The 16528-nt window shown below is 35.3% G+C and overlaps 1 protein-coding gene across 5 annotated transcripts in view; it reads left to right on the top strand.

Annotated features, from left to right (window-relative positions):
• The window catches only part of LOC116716460 (discs large homolog 1-like protein), a 101230-nt gene that overhangs the window by 34843 nt on the left and 49859 nt on the right, over nucleotides 1–16528 (top strand). For all 5 annotated transcript variants that reach the window (XM_032557299.1, XM_032557302.1, XM_032557300.1 and 2 more), the window contains one exon: nucleotides 13841–13894. In XM_032557299.1, coding sequence (XP_032413190.1) covers nucleotides 13841–13894 — 54 coding nt within the window. The remainder of the gene's footprint in view (nucleotides 1–13840; nucleotides 13895–16528) is intronic.

Below are 16528 nucleotides of genomic sequence, written 5' to 3'. Positions count from 1 at the left end.
AGGCCTTTAACCTTAAACTTGTGCTGCTCAAATTACTCAACAGGTTGTTGCTAGGTAACCAAAGAGTGAGTGAGTCAGTTGATTCCACCAATCTGTGAGCGGTTGAGAGTAGCAGTGGGCAATAAGGACTCAAAGTTTTATCGTGATATTATTATAATAATGATAAAAGTGACAATAAGAAGTATTTATTACTTCTCTTGACGGAGACTGTAAGGCTGTGCCTGCATTGTACGGCCACCATACGCCCCAAAAAACACAAATACTGCTCTTGATATTTGTATTATTCTTCTTTAGGACACCAGTCACATAAAGAAGTATGAATTGTGTCACTAAACTACACACAATAATTGCATTTATTGATTTTTTTGCCCCCCAAATTTTATAATATCTATTGATGGTTTCATTGAACAAACAATGGAGAAAATAGTAAAAAATAACAAATCCCGACAATACGGACAGTTCTGGTGTTTTTAAACATGATTCATTGGATTTTATTGTAACAATAAATCGAATTTCTTATTATAATAGGAAATTTATCCCAATAAATGATAAACGATAAGTGGTAGTTGAGCAACTGAAACCTTTTTCCCTCTGCCTACATCCCCCAGAATGCAGTGCGGTTCTGGAATCAGCGCTCACTGAATATTCTGACTGACACCGTACTTTAGTGCTACATAATTTTACAATAAATGAGCCAGCTTTTGAGTTATTATGATATAAATCAACATTTATCTTCCCTCTAGTTTATAAAGTCCTACAAACAACTCTTAGTATTCATACTGTATGCTGATGACACAATTTTATATTCCTCTCTCCACATGGCCTGTCTTCATGACACCAGTGAGTGTTTCGGTGTTAGTTTTGCTCCTAAAGAGGGTAATTTCAAATATATACACTTAACTGAAACTGAAAAGGCAGGAGACTAAAGTGTGTGCAGGAAACCTGAGTGTTGTGATGGATTCAAGCCTAATTTTAAAAGCCCCTTTAAAAATCAATCAGGCAGCAGCAGGTCATCCAGCAAGCGGCAGACGGTTTTATGACCTGCGCCAGTGAAATAGTCCAGCTCTCTCCAGTCAAAAGATTAATGTCAAAAGATGGATTTTAAATTTGTGTTATTGGTCGGCGAAGCACTGGATGGTTTTCAAACCTAAATGCATTTATTGACGTTGCAGACGTTTCTTATCTCAAAATAAGGAGAGGTAACATTAACGTCCCATAAACACTAAATATTCATTTATCAATTCATCATATTATTCTGTTATCGCCATTCCTTTGTGTTTTCAATTTAACCTCATATTTTTTTAAAGTACATTTCATGTTTTTAATGATATTTTCTTTATGCCTGTTGCTCTTTTCTTATAAAGCACTTTGAGTTATGTGATGTTTAAGTGATATTATACAGTTAAACTCGTCTTGCCTTACCTTGTTGAAGATGTAATCATCTCAGCTGGTACGCTTGAAGAGGCGGACATGGCAGGGGGTTTGTGCCAGGGATAATTGAGATAATAGTTACTTTTCCAACTGGAGGCAGTCAGCCACTCATAATGGGTGGAAAATGATTAAAACAGGGCATAAAAGCAAAAAACGAAGCTACTTTTATCTGTTTTAACGCTGCAATTTTTACATGGTACAACTGAAATACACATGTAATACATATAAGGGTCATACTAAGAAAAAATAAAATATACAAGAATAAAATTATGAGAATAAAGTCAATATCACAAGAATGAAGATGAACTGAAATACATTTTAAATACAAGAACAAAGTCATATTATTACAAGAATAAAGTCCAAACGATATGAGAATAAAGTCATTTCAAGAATAAAGTCGTACAAGAATCAAGTCATAGTATTATGAGAATAAAGTCAGAATATTATGAGAATAAAGTCAGAATATTACCAGGATAAGGTTATAATGTTATGAGAATAAAGTTATATTCTTCTAATATTACTTACGAGAATTTCATAAGCAATATTACGACTTTATTTCGAAGTTGAAATAAAGTCGTAATATTTAGACTTTATTTAAAAAACGAAGTTGAAATAATACGACAATAAAGTCATAGTACTACCAGAAAAAGTCATAATACTTTATTTTTGTGACATTATAACTTTATTCTCATAATTTTATTGTTTTTTATTTACGTAGCCCTAATACTCTGGTGCAACTATACATACATTTCTTATTTTTAACTATGAAAACAGAGAAATCCCCAACCTGGCAGACACAGGCTGGACATAAACAGGCGAGGAGCGCGGTAAGCCCATCTGACGATCATTGTCTCGACACAGATAACGTTACAGCAGCTCCACTAAAAGCACTTCAGATAGAAAGAGTGAGAGCTAGGATTTCACCAGGAAGAGCGGGATGGGAAACAGGAAGTAGTCACAACAGAGCAGTGAAAGACAGACTCTCAGTTACAGTTGGTCTTTGCCTGAGGAAAGACCAAATAGATTCACCTTCTGGAGTTCACCTGTGAAAAACAGATTTCTCTGACTGCTAGAAATATCTCACTTTTCCTCTGTTCAGCCTGCATAAAAATCCTGTATTGTTTGCATTAAATGTAATTTAATGACTAATTCAATAACTAGAATCTGGAGCAATGTTGTTGTAGTTAATAAACTTGAAATTGAGAAAAAAATGTTGCTAACTGAAATAAATAAAACCTTTAATTTAATGGGGAAAAACTAGAACTATATAAAACTAACTTGAACATAGTTTGTTAGGATTTAAAATCCTTTTTTGTGTTAATGAATCAATTTATTAGACTTTTGAACTGATGTGAAATTGATATTTTTTCCCCCAACACAAAGAGTTTAAGTCAGTTATGGCACTCCATATTTCTCCTGGTGTCACAAAATGGCGACAGCAAAAGTTGGGACAAAACACCAGTCAGTCTGTTCAACAATAATTTAATACTTTTTACAAAAATATTATCTTCTATTGAGTACTTATTACCCAAACGATGTATTTATAATCACAACACAATACTTTGATCTTTTTGAATTAACCAAAGTTTGAAACTACAGATAATAAAAACTAAACAATATTTAACTAATAACCAGAGTTGAGAAGTAACTAGTTACATTTACTTAATTACATTTAATTGAGCACGTTCTTTTGGAATAGTGTGCTTTTATGAGTATTTTTACTATGCTGTACTTTCTACTTTGACTTGAGTAATTTTATTATAAAGTATCTCTGTCCTTACTTGAGTAAAATGTCTGGATTTCTAACCCACTGAATGAAAAACAAACACGTTTTAACCAAAACCACACCAGACACACCTGCAGTTTTTCTTAAAGATTCATCAGTTTTTATTAAAAGAAACTGATTTGGAAAAACATATGTTTGGCCTTATTTTGATATTTTTTGTTACTTATATAAATTATTGTTATTTTCATCCTTAAAATACCAAAATTTCCACTTTATATTTTTTTTCCGCCTGACGTAATTTTAAAATAAATTTGATCAGTTACTTAGTTCTGTTTTACTCTTGAGTAATTTTTTGGATGACTACCTTTTACTTGAGTAAAAATACGTTGAAATAGTGCTATTTTCACTTGAGTAAATTTTTTGGGTAATCTATCCACATCTGATAATAACTAATAAAAAGTAGCAAGCACACTCTAAAAACTAATAAAAAATAACCAAACAAAAATAAAAAAATCTATACAATAAAACTAAAAACTGAAAAAGTCATGATAAAAATAATATTGATCCACTCTTTGGTTTTGTATCGGCGCATTTTGGAGGTGCACTTAATGCTTCCCAACATTTTTAATTACGGTTTTGTCCCCATTTAATAAATAATGACATGATGGGATCTGTGGTGTGCGGGTTTGCTTAGATTTATTTATCGATTTGCTAGCAGTATTTTTTATTATGTTTATAAAATGAAAATATAACTCCTCCTGTCAACTGTGATTTATTCTGCCATGTTGTGTGTGGCTCATGGTGTTATGTATGATAATGAAGATTCAGATTGTGACCTCTTGTGTTTTATTACCAACTGGATCCATGCAGACCGCAGCAGGTTTGGACCATAACCGTCTGCTCTGAGGCATATTGTGCTGGTATTAGTGACGTTTGTGCTAACTTCTTTGTCTGTACCATTTCAAACTAACTATATTTATGTCAAAAAACATGAAATTGTTTTAACTGTATGATTACATTTAAAGATATGTAAACTAGGACAGTGTATTAAGTGCATTTATAGAAATCAAGGGCAATCTTTATTGAACATCTATATTGATGCTGATATTGAGATTTGTGTGCTGGATTTTATACACAATACAATAAAGTTTGTGTCTTAATTTGGTTGAGAAAATGTGAAAAAGTCTTAAGAAATATATATATATATCTTAATATATTTCCAAAATACTTAAAAGACATTTTTGCTTTTTATCCAACATTATATTTAGCAGATCTATTAGTTTATAAGACATTTATTTAGGATCTAATGTCTTAATCAGTTTCAGTAAAGTGGTCATACTATCTATTATTTATCTGCAGTTAATATGTGCTTTATATGCCTGTGGACCACAGCGCCCTCTGCTGGTGACTTGAATATTGCAGTGTAAAAAACATGGCTGAATGTTTTTAGGTTTTATTAGCCTTGACAATTAATAATAGAACTAATAAGAAATTACTAAAGATAAAGTATAAGATTAATTTTTAATTTATAAAATAATTTTGGTATTAGGTGAGTAAGCTTGAATATTGACCAAAATTAAGCTAAAATTGTCCAAAAGTTCATTTAATAAATTTGATCACATCATTTAATGTAAAAAGGAGGAGGATGTTTCTCACACTTTGTATTATTTGTTTAGTTTAATTTGTTTATTTAAATTGATTTAATTAATTAAAAACACACATCATACAGTAGAAATGATTAAAATTGCAAAATCAGTAAGAGAATGGTAAAAGTTTCTTTTTTGAAGAAATATGAAATAGAATCATGTGAATCCATATGAATTGTATTTTGAGTTGATGTTGTTTTGGTTTAGTTTAGTTTTTTTATATCCATACTTTTTGAATATATTAATTTTATTGATTTGTATATTTGCTCTTTTCATTTGAATGAACATGAATAATGAAAATTAATGAACACGCTGCTGTTATGTACGAACCAAATATATCACAAATTTAACATATATAGCAATAAAAAATATTTACAGTTCATACAAAATGTTGATACATTTATAAAATATATAATAAATATTTCAGTGTGTTTTTCAGTGAGTTGCTCCTAAAAAGCTTTTCAGCTTCTTTTTAAAAACTGACTTCTGCTCAGCTTTTATGAGAGTTAAACTCTTTCACATAGAATTATATTTTGTATTTTCACGTTTCTTTGGAAAAGTATGTTTGAAAGAAGAGAAGGCAGTGATAGTACCTTCTTTATGAGGTTCATCTGGTTTTCTTTGCTTACTTAGATCATATCAGTACTCAAAGCTTAGAGTTGAAGTTATTTTAAGAAAAAATGACTTTCTTTTGAAGGATGATGTTTTTGATTTCTCTTCCCTCTCAGCTCATTTATTTCCATTCCTGACTTCGCTCTTGTTCCTTCCACACCGCCACGCTCGCACAGCAGCCTTCATTTAGCGCTGTGATGCTAACAGCCCTTTGTCCCTGCTCATTCTCCCCTGACTTAGTGCTTCGCCTGCAGCGCTACCAGCACTTTACACAGGGAACACACATTCACATTTATACCCGCTAACTCATGGAGTGTTTTCTCTCTCTGCATCTCTTTGTGTCTTCTACATGGATGGCTCTTCGCCGTTTCACTCATTTTTAAAAATCTATATAGCCCTCTTTTTCCTCTCAGCTCGTTTTGTTTTCAGGCGAGTTTTGGTATTAGCTGACATTATCAAAACACACACCTCTTAGTCATAAATGTATTTGTACAAGCACATCTTTTCAGTTTAGGACATTACCAAAGGCTGGAATTGCTCTTTTCCAAATAACAGGGAGCTTTAATCTCTATGGGGAAATTTTACTGCCACAAGTAGAAAATTTCCAGTTTGAAAGCAGGACTTCATGTATTTGTTCTCAAAACTTCTGCAAAATCAAATTTTCACTGTGCTCTCTCAAACCTTCTCCTTGCACCCAAAACTTCTCTCCGCTCGCTTGCGAATTCTTTTCTGCTCTCTCTCGAAACAAAAAGTACCGTCGCCTGGCAACCTCTCAGCCAATAGAATAAAAGTTTTGTACTGAGTGTGTTTGTTTCCTTCTATTGGGTGTGCCTGTGTGGCTACTACCGATTGTAGAAACTTGTCCAGAGGAATTTATCTGCCATAATTCGAGAGCACCCATTTTCAGTCTTAAATCAGGATTTAATGTGTTTTATTCTCAAAACTTTAATACTTGTACTCAAAACTTCTGCTCTCTTTCAAATATTCACTTTCTCCTCACACTCAAAACTTCTCCTTGCTAGCAAACCTCTCTGCTCATTTTATAACTTTTGAGTGCTCTCCCCACCTGTGGCTGCAGAAACACACCTGTGCAGTTGTTTGAGCATCTGGAAAAGCAGTATGAGCAAGCTGATGAACACATACACTCATTCACTTTGAAGGAAGATCTCAGAGAAAGTAGGCCAACGCACAGAGACACACTCAAACCCTGTAGTGCAGCCTGCCTTGTACTGCTTTAAAAGAACAAGACAAAGGTTGTTGGAGGCGAGCGTCCTCCACCAATCACGGATGTCCTACTATTGTACGTTCTCTTTGAGCTCCCAACGCTGTATCAGTGTCCCTGGTTGCCTATCGATTAGTCATGCCTGGCTGCTGTCATGTGCAGGAGTCCGGGGAAGTCCCTAATTGGCCAGTCCGGGAATGAAAGAGGCAGAGAGGCAGACCGGGGCAGACACTGTCAGAGGGAGGTAGCTCAGAAAGATGAGCGAGGCTTGCAGATAGATCTGTGAACGTAGAAGCAGCCTGTTACCAATTTATTATAAGAGTTTTACCAATTTAGATTGAGTAAATGTGGACAGAGGAAGAAGATTGAACTTTTCCTCATTGTTGCTGCTGGATGAAAAGAAATTGTGATTTATAGCCGGGTCAGTTACTGTTTTTAGTCTGTACTTTGTGGAATATCTCAACCAAAGCGTGACCAGACCTGCCAACACAACTTGGTGAAGATGAGCAGAAAGGTAGGTGGATCAAACGCTGGAGGAGAAACCTTTCCGAGCAACCGGCAGAAATCTTTACGTCTGGACTGATACCTGAACTGACGGGAGCATCACTCAAGAGTTTCTTCTACTTTCTTCTTAATTCAACACTCATATATGGAAATTGTTGTACTTTTAAAACTGAACATTTCCCTAAAGGAGGATGTTTTACCACTCAGTGAGCCATCTGAAATATTGTTTTGTAACTTTTGTATGTCCACCAGCTGTATATACTGAGAAACACAAACCAGCTGTATATACTGAGAAACACAAACAAATAAGACTAAATTATCTCTGTACAAAGATTTGCCCGATTGTCTGAAGACCATTCCTCTGAAACAAAAAATGTGATCCAAGAATACTACAACGGTAGTATTTTCCAAACTTTTGTCACAATGACCACCTACTTCCACAGTCATGAGTTTTGTTGTAGCCCCAAAACGCCCAGCTCCTCTAAGGGAAAATCTGCCAAAGGGAAAGGCAAATCAGGGAAGAGCCACTCCAAGCAGAACCAGAGTTTACTTCAGATGGCAAATCACCAAACGCAATCTTCGCTGCTACACTCATCAAAGCGTCTACCCCATTCAGGCAAATATGGCTGCCAATCTCAGAAACACCTGCTACCTTCTCCGTCTCCTAGCTACTACCACATAGCACCGCCATCTCCAAGTCATCCGGTTGGATGTCCGTTGGCGCAGCAACCACCAAACAACCTTCTCCTCTCGCCAAGCCACAGCCAACTTCATCTATCGCCAAGTCTACACCAACTCCATCTATCCTCCAGCCACCAACAGCTCCATTTATCTCCAAGCCACCACCAGCTCCACGTGCCGCCAAGTCACCATCAGTTGCTTCATCCTCCTCAGAACCATCAACCATGCTGCCCGCCAGCCTCACCTGGTCGTCTGTTTACCTCGCCTTCATCCAATCAGCTCTTCCAGCAACACCAGTGCCAATCGTCCAGTCACCATTCGCTGTTCCAGCAGTGCCAACAGCAGCAGAATGGCACCCCTGCTCTTCCTCATGGCTCCCAGTCGCTGTCCATCCACCCGTTCCACTCGCCCCAGCTGCCGTTGTGCTCCGGGTTAGGAGGATACGGCTGGAGCACGCTGCCCACCAGCCTGGCCACCAGGACTTCACGAGGGAAGTTTCCCAACCTCAGAGATAGTGTGAAGAAGAGTCCCACCAAGAGCAAAGGCAAGTTTGGTGGCAAGCCATGGCCCAATGACACATATATCTGGACTGCGCATCCACACGTGCCGCTCGGACACCACTGTGTACCGATGCACACCCATTTGCAGGTGGGTTTACGTGGTTATAGATCTTATAGGGGCAGCATCATGTTATAATGTTATAACATCAAAAACATGCCTGGACTGTTTACTTGATTTTCTCATGTATTTTTGACAAATCCTTTAATCTCCATGGTAACCATTCAACTGTGCATGATGCCTGGGTGGACTTAGCTCTGCCTTTGAGGTGCAGCTCCTCCCCCATTCTGGTCTTTCAGACTATACAGCAGCAATTAGCAAACACCTGGTGGAATTGCATATCTGCTGGTCTCATTATACGATCTACTTATCAGTACATTGGTAAAAATTTTTGTTAAAGGGTTAATAAAGGAACCATGTTGTGACGACTTCTTGTAGGCGGAGTTTATGACAGATCAGGAGTTTTTAAAGAGACAGAGGTCCAATTTCAAGACGTTAAATTACAAAGTAAATTGTCTTTATATATACACACCAGTGACGTGCGGTGAGGTTTGTAGCTAGTGAGACACTGACTTAATCAGTGTTAAAGTACAACTCAAAACCACGTCTTTCTCACTCTTTGTATCAGCGCAGCTACGTGCAGACTTGTTGCCATAGCAACTGACAACAACGCCACAAAAAAAAACCCACTCAAATATTTCCCACACAAAGAACGGAACATTCAGTCTGTTGCAGTAGTATGGTTTTAGGCTTAATGTTTATTTTGCGATTATTAATAAGTGATTGCTGTGGTAAGAGGAGAAAACTATAAATATATCGCTGCTCTTGACTTTACTGTGTGTCTAGCTCGCTGTTACTGTCGCTTACTCTGCAGTTGCGGAGTCACAATGTCTGGGATCATGAGCGCCCCCTGCCATGAGGCCAGAGAACTGCCTGCCTCACCTCAAATCTGTTCTCTGCCGTTTTATGGTCGCTCCTCAGCACCCAAAACACGTTACACACACAGTTGGTGACAAAAAACACTGTACATTATATAGATCACTTAATTTTTTTACATTTTTTACCAAAAACAGAAACATTTATGTGTTTTTAGTATTACATTAAGCTAAAGTACAACCTACTTTCAATATTTTGCCCCCAAAATATTGTTAGACTTGGAAAATGACAACTAATTACATCATAAATTATATTTATGACGATTTTAGCAAACAGCCAATGAGACATAACATAATGATAAAAGCAGCATCAGAGTTGCAACAAAAAAAGAGATTGTATGTGTAAAAGCGTAATCTGAGGGGAATAATCCAACGGAGCAGCTGCCTGTGAATGATGGTGAGGTAGTAAGTGGTGCAACGATCAGAGATAGACGCTACTGATAGCCTGATTAGCGTGATTAGCCAGGCCATTCTGATTTGATTAGAGTCACGCTCCTTCTGATTAACTCATTAGTCAATTAGCGTTGCATTGAAGATTAAGATAGACAGAACGGGCCGCCCTGTTGGGAGCTGACAGTCGTCCAAACCAGGCTGATGTGTCGTATGACATCATACAACAAGAAAGACGATTATAGAGACACAAATGATGAAACAATTTTTATTTTATGGCTCATTGGTTTCCATATTCTCTCCTTCCATGTGTATGGATAAAATTTAATTATTTTTACCAAAATAAAAATATTTTTTTATTATCAGAATAAATTCATTTAATTTATTCTGATCCTTAATTTCTTTTTATTCAATTGTTATAGATGTCAAACATTTGCTATAGCTGAAACCAGATATTTACAAACAAATTGTCTAAAAAGACACACATGCACATTTTTTTCTCACTTAATGAAGTTTAATCAGACCAGACTTTTCTTGTTTTAGGTTAGTTAGAATTACCAAAATTATTTCTATTTGCTAAATGCCAGAAAATGTGGCCAGAATATTTTTTTAGAAATGTGTTTATAACTTTGTTTTACATGACGAGGAAGAAGATTAGTGCCACCGGGGGGGAAAAATGAAAAGGATTCTGACTTTTTTTTCCTTATAATTAAGATTTTAATCTCAAAATTCTGACTTTAATTTCAGAATTTAAACTTTTTCTCAAAATTCTGACTTTAATCTCGGAATTCAGATTTCTTTTCTCAGAATTATTCTTAGATTACATTTTAAAAGACAGTTTTCTTTTACACTGACAAAATGTATGTACACTTTTTAATAGACAGTGATTTTGCCTTTTTATTTTAATATCTGTATTTATGCGTTTAAATATAATTGAAAACCTTTGAAGCGTCCGTCTGTGTGTGGCATGATGGCGACCTCTGACTGAAGGAGTTAATCACTTGTTTGTCCGTCGGTCTCTGCCTGATGAGACGAACCGGGTTAGTCTGAACCTCCCTTAGCTGTGGCTGGGCTGAACCGGGTCGTAATGCCATAATAACACAGCTGGTGTAACCGCAATTATATAACAACTAACAATCACTCTATCTGGATATGGATGCTGTGTGGGTGTGTGTGTGTGTGTTTGTTCTTACGGCCTTTTCATGAAACACAATTCAAACACACACATGTTGATTATATAATCATGTGGCCTGACTTGGCGTGTCAATGAAAACACCAGACAGTACACAGCTGACTGGTTGGATTTACAAATCTCACACTCACACATACAGTCGTGTTTTCATCACTTGTGGGGACTTCACATTGACTACCATTATTTTCTACAGCCTAACCTTTACCATAACCCTAAACCTAACCCTAACCATCACAGACCTAGCCGCTAACCCAAAAACAACTATTTCCCTCATGGGGAACAAGAAAATGTCCCCACAAGTAGCAATGGTCCCCATAAACCCACATTGTAGACAGAAACAGGTTCCCATAAGGATATAAAAACCTGATACACACACACGCACACACACACATAATATTGTCACAGTTGTGAAGGGGTCATATAAGGTTACCAAAACACAATGGAGTCGTAACTATTAGTGATTTTTAGCTAATATTATAATCAGTCAACACTTTGTAAGCGACTGCGTTTTACCTGAAAAAGCAAAATAGAGAAATTTTGTTAAAAAATTTTGATAAATAACAAAACAAAACAAGTTTATATTAAAATAAAAGCTTGCAATATATATATATATTTTTAAATGAACAAAATAGTTTTTTGATTGACTTTAAAACACAGTGAAGCAGTAGTTCGGTCACAAGACTCTTTATCTGTTAGTGGGTTAGAAACACATAATAAAAAATATATTAATTATCTTTATTGTAAATGTGTTTTGTACTTCTAAGCTTAGAAAATACTTTTTCATTATTTTGAAACTATTTTGTATTCGAGAATAATTTTATTTATTATGTCTCGTATCTTTTTGATGAACTTGAGCTGTTTGATCTGAAATGTCTAAAATTATTACGTGACACAATGACACAATCACAAATGTTTCTTTAATTAGTTTTTTCTTTATTTATAGCTTTATTGTTTTCGTTTTTTGCCAATTTGAAAATCATGTTATTTGTACGGAAGATGATTGGGGCCATTGGGAAAAAAAAAAATCTGAATTGTGACACTAATCTCAGAATTCTGAATTTTTTTCTCAAATTCTAATTTTATTCTCAGAATTTTGATTTTTTTTTTTTCATATTCTGGCTTTTGATATCAGAAAATGAAAATCAGATTTCTGAGAAGAAAGAAAGAATTTTTTATTAAGTTTTTTTTTTCAGTTTCCTTAATCCTCCTTCGTATACTTGCACACCTGTGTGTTAGAGCCGTTGCAGATAAGAAAAAATGGAGTAGATTTCTGCTAAAAACATTTTTTAGATGAATGTCAGACCTTTTCTGGAAAAATCAAGGAAATTTCTGTGTGTCAGAGGTCAGAAACGTTTGACTTTTTGATTGTAGAAGCTTCCACATTTTTTCTAGTAAGGTTCAGAGATTTAGATAAAAATTTCTGAGTTTTTTCTCGCAAATTTTAGACATTTGGAGCTTTGGAGAAATGTTCTTGTTTTTCGCAGAAAATGTCTGAAATCTATCTCAAAATTGTTTACTCAAGTATCTGACAAATATTTGACATTACAAACTTGGAAACTACTTAGGTTTTTCTAGAAAAGATTTTTGCCAGGAATGTGCTTAATTCTTAAAATATATTTTATATTTCATATTTGAGCTTGTGTTTTCAACTGAAATGTTGCTCTGTTTGGATTTTTATTATAGTTATTTTGTCTTTGTGCCTTGTTTTATTTAGATGTACAGTAGCTTTTCTGATGAATCTTGAATCTCTCTAACTTTTGATGTTTCCAAAATGATCCACTTTTCTAAACAGTTTCTTCTTCTTCTCACCCATTTTCTGGGTTCACACGGCGATGACACCAGCTGCAGCTGGCAGTTTACTCTCTCCATATCCATGAACTCCACTTTACCGCTCTGAACCTTCCCCCACTTCTGTTCTCAACTCTGTGCATTCATCTTTTTTATTATCTATGTATTTTTCCTGTTTGCATTTTTCTACACCCTCTGGTCTTTATTGTTGCTGCAGAGCGGACAGATCGACTCCTCCCACCGTACCTTTAATCCCTCTGAACACCCCCACTCTGTTCCCATGTGGGATAAAGCGTCCAGTTTGACTGACATGCAGTCAGACATGATGGACAGAGAGGGAGAAACACATGGATTCAGATAATGTGTGTGTGTGTGTTTGAGAGAGAGATAAAAGCGAGAGGAGATAAACGGCGATGTGTGGAACAGATTAGTGGAAAGCGGTTGATTCTGCTGCTGCACTGTTACACATTTATACTTCGACGTCAGCGCGGACTGTCCATTGGGTTTATGAGATTCTTTGGTGCTGGTTTAGTTAGTTTTCTAACTTTTTTTTGTTGTTGGAGAAGTTGTAGCTTTTATTCAGACTAGCTGTCTTAAAGATGGAGGACTGGACAGAAATCAGGACTAGAGGAAAAGCAGTGGATTGATGCAAATATCCACTCATATTGCTGATATTTTTGGGGTTCAGAAACAATTCCAATTATTTATTGTTTATGATCCAGTGGGAGAAGTAGCAAGATAAAGAGAAGTAGCATAAAAAGTTGGGTTTATGAATTTAAAATCTCCAGAATGTCGCCTTAATGAAGCTGGTAAGTGTCTGATAATATCCTACCACTGGAATGCGATGTGAGCTGTTAACATAAAGCGTTAAATTCAGTTTACGGCGCCTGTAAAGTGTTTTTTAAAGTGTAGCATAGCGTGGTTGTCAGTGCTGTCCACTATAAGGGCTGTGCAGCATGTCATGCGGCGTACGCAGTCGTTCCATGGTGGTAATCCATAGCAGATGTACTCAACATGCTGTACCAAAACCTGAGACGAGTAAGTCCTGAACCGCTGCCTTCGCTTTGGCTTTCTCAGCTTTCCGCGACCCGGTTTTATTTTCAGATATCTGAGGTTAAAGTCACCGAATTAGTGTTTTTTTGTGTTTTTTTGCAGGCCAACCCCCCTCCATTGGTGGTCAATACCGACAGCGTAGACACCCCCCCATATGTGAGTACAGCTTTAATTACATTTATAGGATTTAATCAACAGTTTGTGTTGAAGCTTCCTGAAAAGGAAGTTCTATATATGGAATATTTCTAGTCTTATTTGAGGAATTGCTGTTTTTTTACTGCTATGTCATTCAATTTTGAACAAAAAAATATGTTCAAAACATTTAAGTTGCACATATTTAAAGATTTTCCATAAACTTCACTGCAAAAACACAAAATCTTACCAAGTAATTTTGGTCTAGTTTCTAGAGCAAATATCTTAGTATACTGGAAATGAGATAAAACTATCTTTTAAATAACTTTCAGCAAGATAATTCCTTAAAATTGCAGAAAAAGTACCAGTTTCATTGACAGATTATTTCACTTATGACAAGATATTTCTCTCACTTTATAAGTAAATTAATGTGCCAATGAAACTACAACTTTTTCAACAATTTTAAGAAACTATTTATTTTTAAAAAAAAACTCCTATGTCTTGCTGAAAAATTACGTTAAAAATTAGTTTAGTCTTATTTTAAATGTGCTAAGATATTTCCACTAGAAACTGGACAAAAAATACTTGTAGTGTTTCTGTTTTAGTTTCATTTTTGTGTAAAAATAATGACATGGTGAAATGCATATTGTTATTTTTTGGACATTTGATATTAAATCTATGTAGCAACTGATGTTAAACTTTATTAATGTACATAAATAAGTCTCAATTTATCAAAAAAAGTCCAAAAAATAATTCACTTTTTCTGTTGGATAAGCATTTAAAGAAGAAAGGAGATTCTGTATGTTCAGATTCATTTGCCCCCAATCAATTTATTTGCACCTAATCAGGGATTTTAATTTAATATTAATATCTCTACAGTTTATTTTCTAATGAAGGAAAAGGAAAGATAAAACTAACAAACTTACAAAATGTAGTTTACAGAAAATATTCCTAAAAACATTGTGTTTTGATGTCTGTTGATGTGAAAATACAATTAAAATGTTATTGATGATGCTACCAAGTAATTTTGATTTTTGATAAAAATCTTAGTACAACAAAACTAACTTATTTTTAAAAATATATAGGAGCTGGTTTTAGGTAAATAATTCCTTAATACTGTAGAAAAATTACTACTTCCACTGGCAGATTGTTGCATTTACAGCAAGACATTTTTCCAATGTTATCAGTAAATTTATCTGCCAGTGGAACTAGAACATTTTCATCAATATAGAGAAATTATTGACACAAACAAGCTCCTATATATTTCTTAAAAGATATTTTTAAGTTAGTTTTATCTTAATTCAAGTGTACTAAGATATTTTCGCTAGAAACTAGACCAAAAGGACTTTGTGTTTTTGTAGTGTAAGATAAAACAATATGTCAACTTTTTAATGTATTGTTTTAGGCTTCAAGGTAAATATTGGCAAACAATGTATCCCTGAAAAGATGTCCAAACCTGTAAGCTTCTGCTCCTGCAGCATGAATTTGTGTAATGAGCGTTAAACTTTTCTGTCCAGTAAATTGGTGCGTTAAAGACAGCAGCGGCCTGGTTTAAACAGAACTCTCCGTCTAGAATTAGATGAATCCAGATGTCATCTCACTGTGGGCCAGCTGCTGCAGGGAATGAATGTGTTGTTGTTAGATAATTTTATTATGTAATTACTGTGGAACTATTCCCTACTGGACTGAAACTGAAAGAAATTACGAGCAGGGACAGATTCCCTGTAGCCGAATGATATTACTGATGGCAATTCACTGTTTGCACTTTTAGTTTTTACGATAAAAGGCATCACATGCATGTGTAACCCTTCTATGTTTGTCTCAGCTCCAGTAGGTCGACTTTATGACATAAACACTCAGGTTCATTGAATTTGTTCTAACAAAAGAGGAAAAAAGTTGGTGGTTAACATCAGTCCAGCAGCTTCTGCCTCTATATAAAAAATAAAATACAATAAATAATCCAAAACAAACTACAAAGCAACAGCTTCCAAGGAACACTTAGCAGCAGCTAGCAGCAGGTAACAGCTGTAAAATTAAACGTAGCTAAAATGCTCAACATTAATAATAACAGTTAAAAACACATATAAAATATCGCAAAAATTACTCATGTAACGCTGCACATGATTAAAATTGTCTAAAATATGTGTTAAAATATAATATTTCTTTTAAAAAAAAAACAGAGCTGGTCCTAATACTTTGTTCCGTTACCGATGGCAACAGAACAAAGGGGGAGGGGCTGCCAGTTACTGGTTACTACGGTAACCACCAACTGTCAAGAGCAGCAGAACAGAACTTAAATTACACCAATACATTTTCTGGAGAAACAACTTCTTGACTAAACAAAATTAATTCAAAGAATAAATACATTTTGACAAACTTCACATCTATAATATTGTTAAAATAAAACCATGTTTAGCAAAAGCTAAATAAAAGGAGTATTTGTACAAGAATTAACTGTGTGATGTCACTTTTTAAATTATTAAGTCACTAAGTTGCAACGTTCAGTCAAAATGGAGTACAAGCGTACAACACATGGAGGTTTTAAAATAGCAAAAATATAAAATCTAAAGTAATCTGACTGCACAAAGACACAGATTACAGCCAGGCGGATTACATTGGCCCCTGGGACGCCAGTTGACCACTGCATGTGTGCGCGCC

The sequence above is a fragment of the Xiphophorus hellerii genome, unplaced genomic scaffold (genome assembly GCF_003331165.1).
Source record: "Xiphophorus hellerii strain 12219 unplaced genomic scaffold, Xiphophorus_hellerii-4.1 PGA_scaffold_58__1_contigs__length_500000, whole genome shotgun sequence".
Classification (NCBI taxonomy): domain Eukaryota; kingdom Metazoa; phylum Chordata; class Actinopteri; order Cyprinodontiformes; family Poeciliidae; genus Xiphophorus; species Xiphophorus hellerii.
The sequence above is the reverse complement of the archived record's forward strand: the minus strand, read 5'-3'. Positions and strand labels throughout refer to the sequence as shown.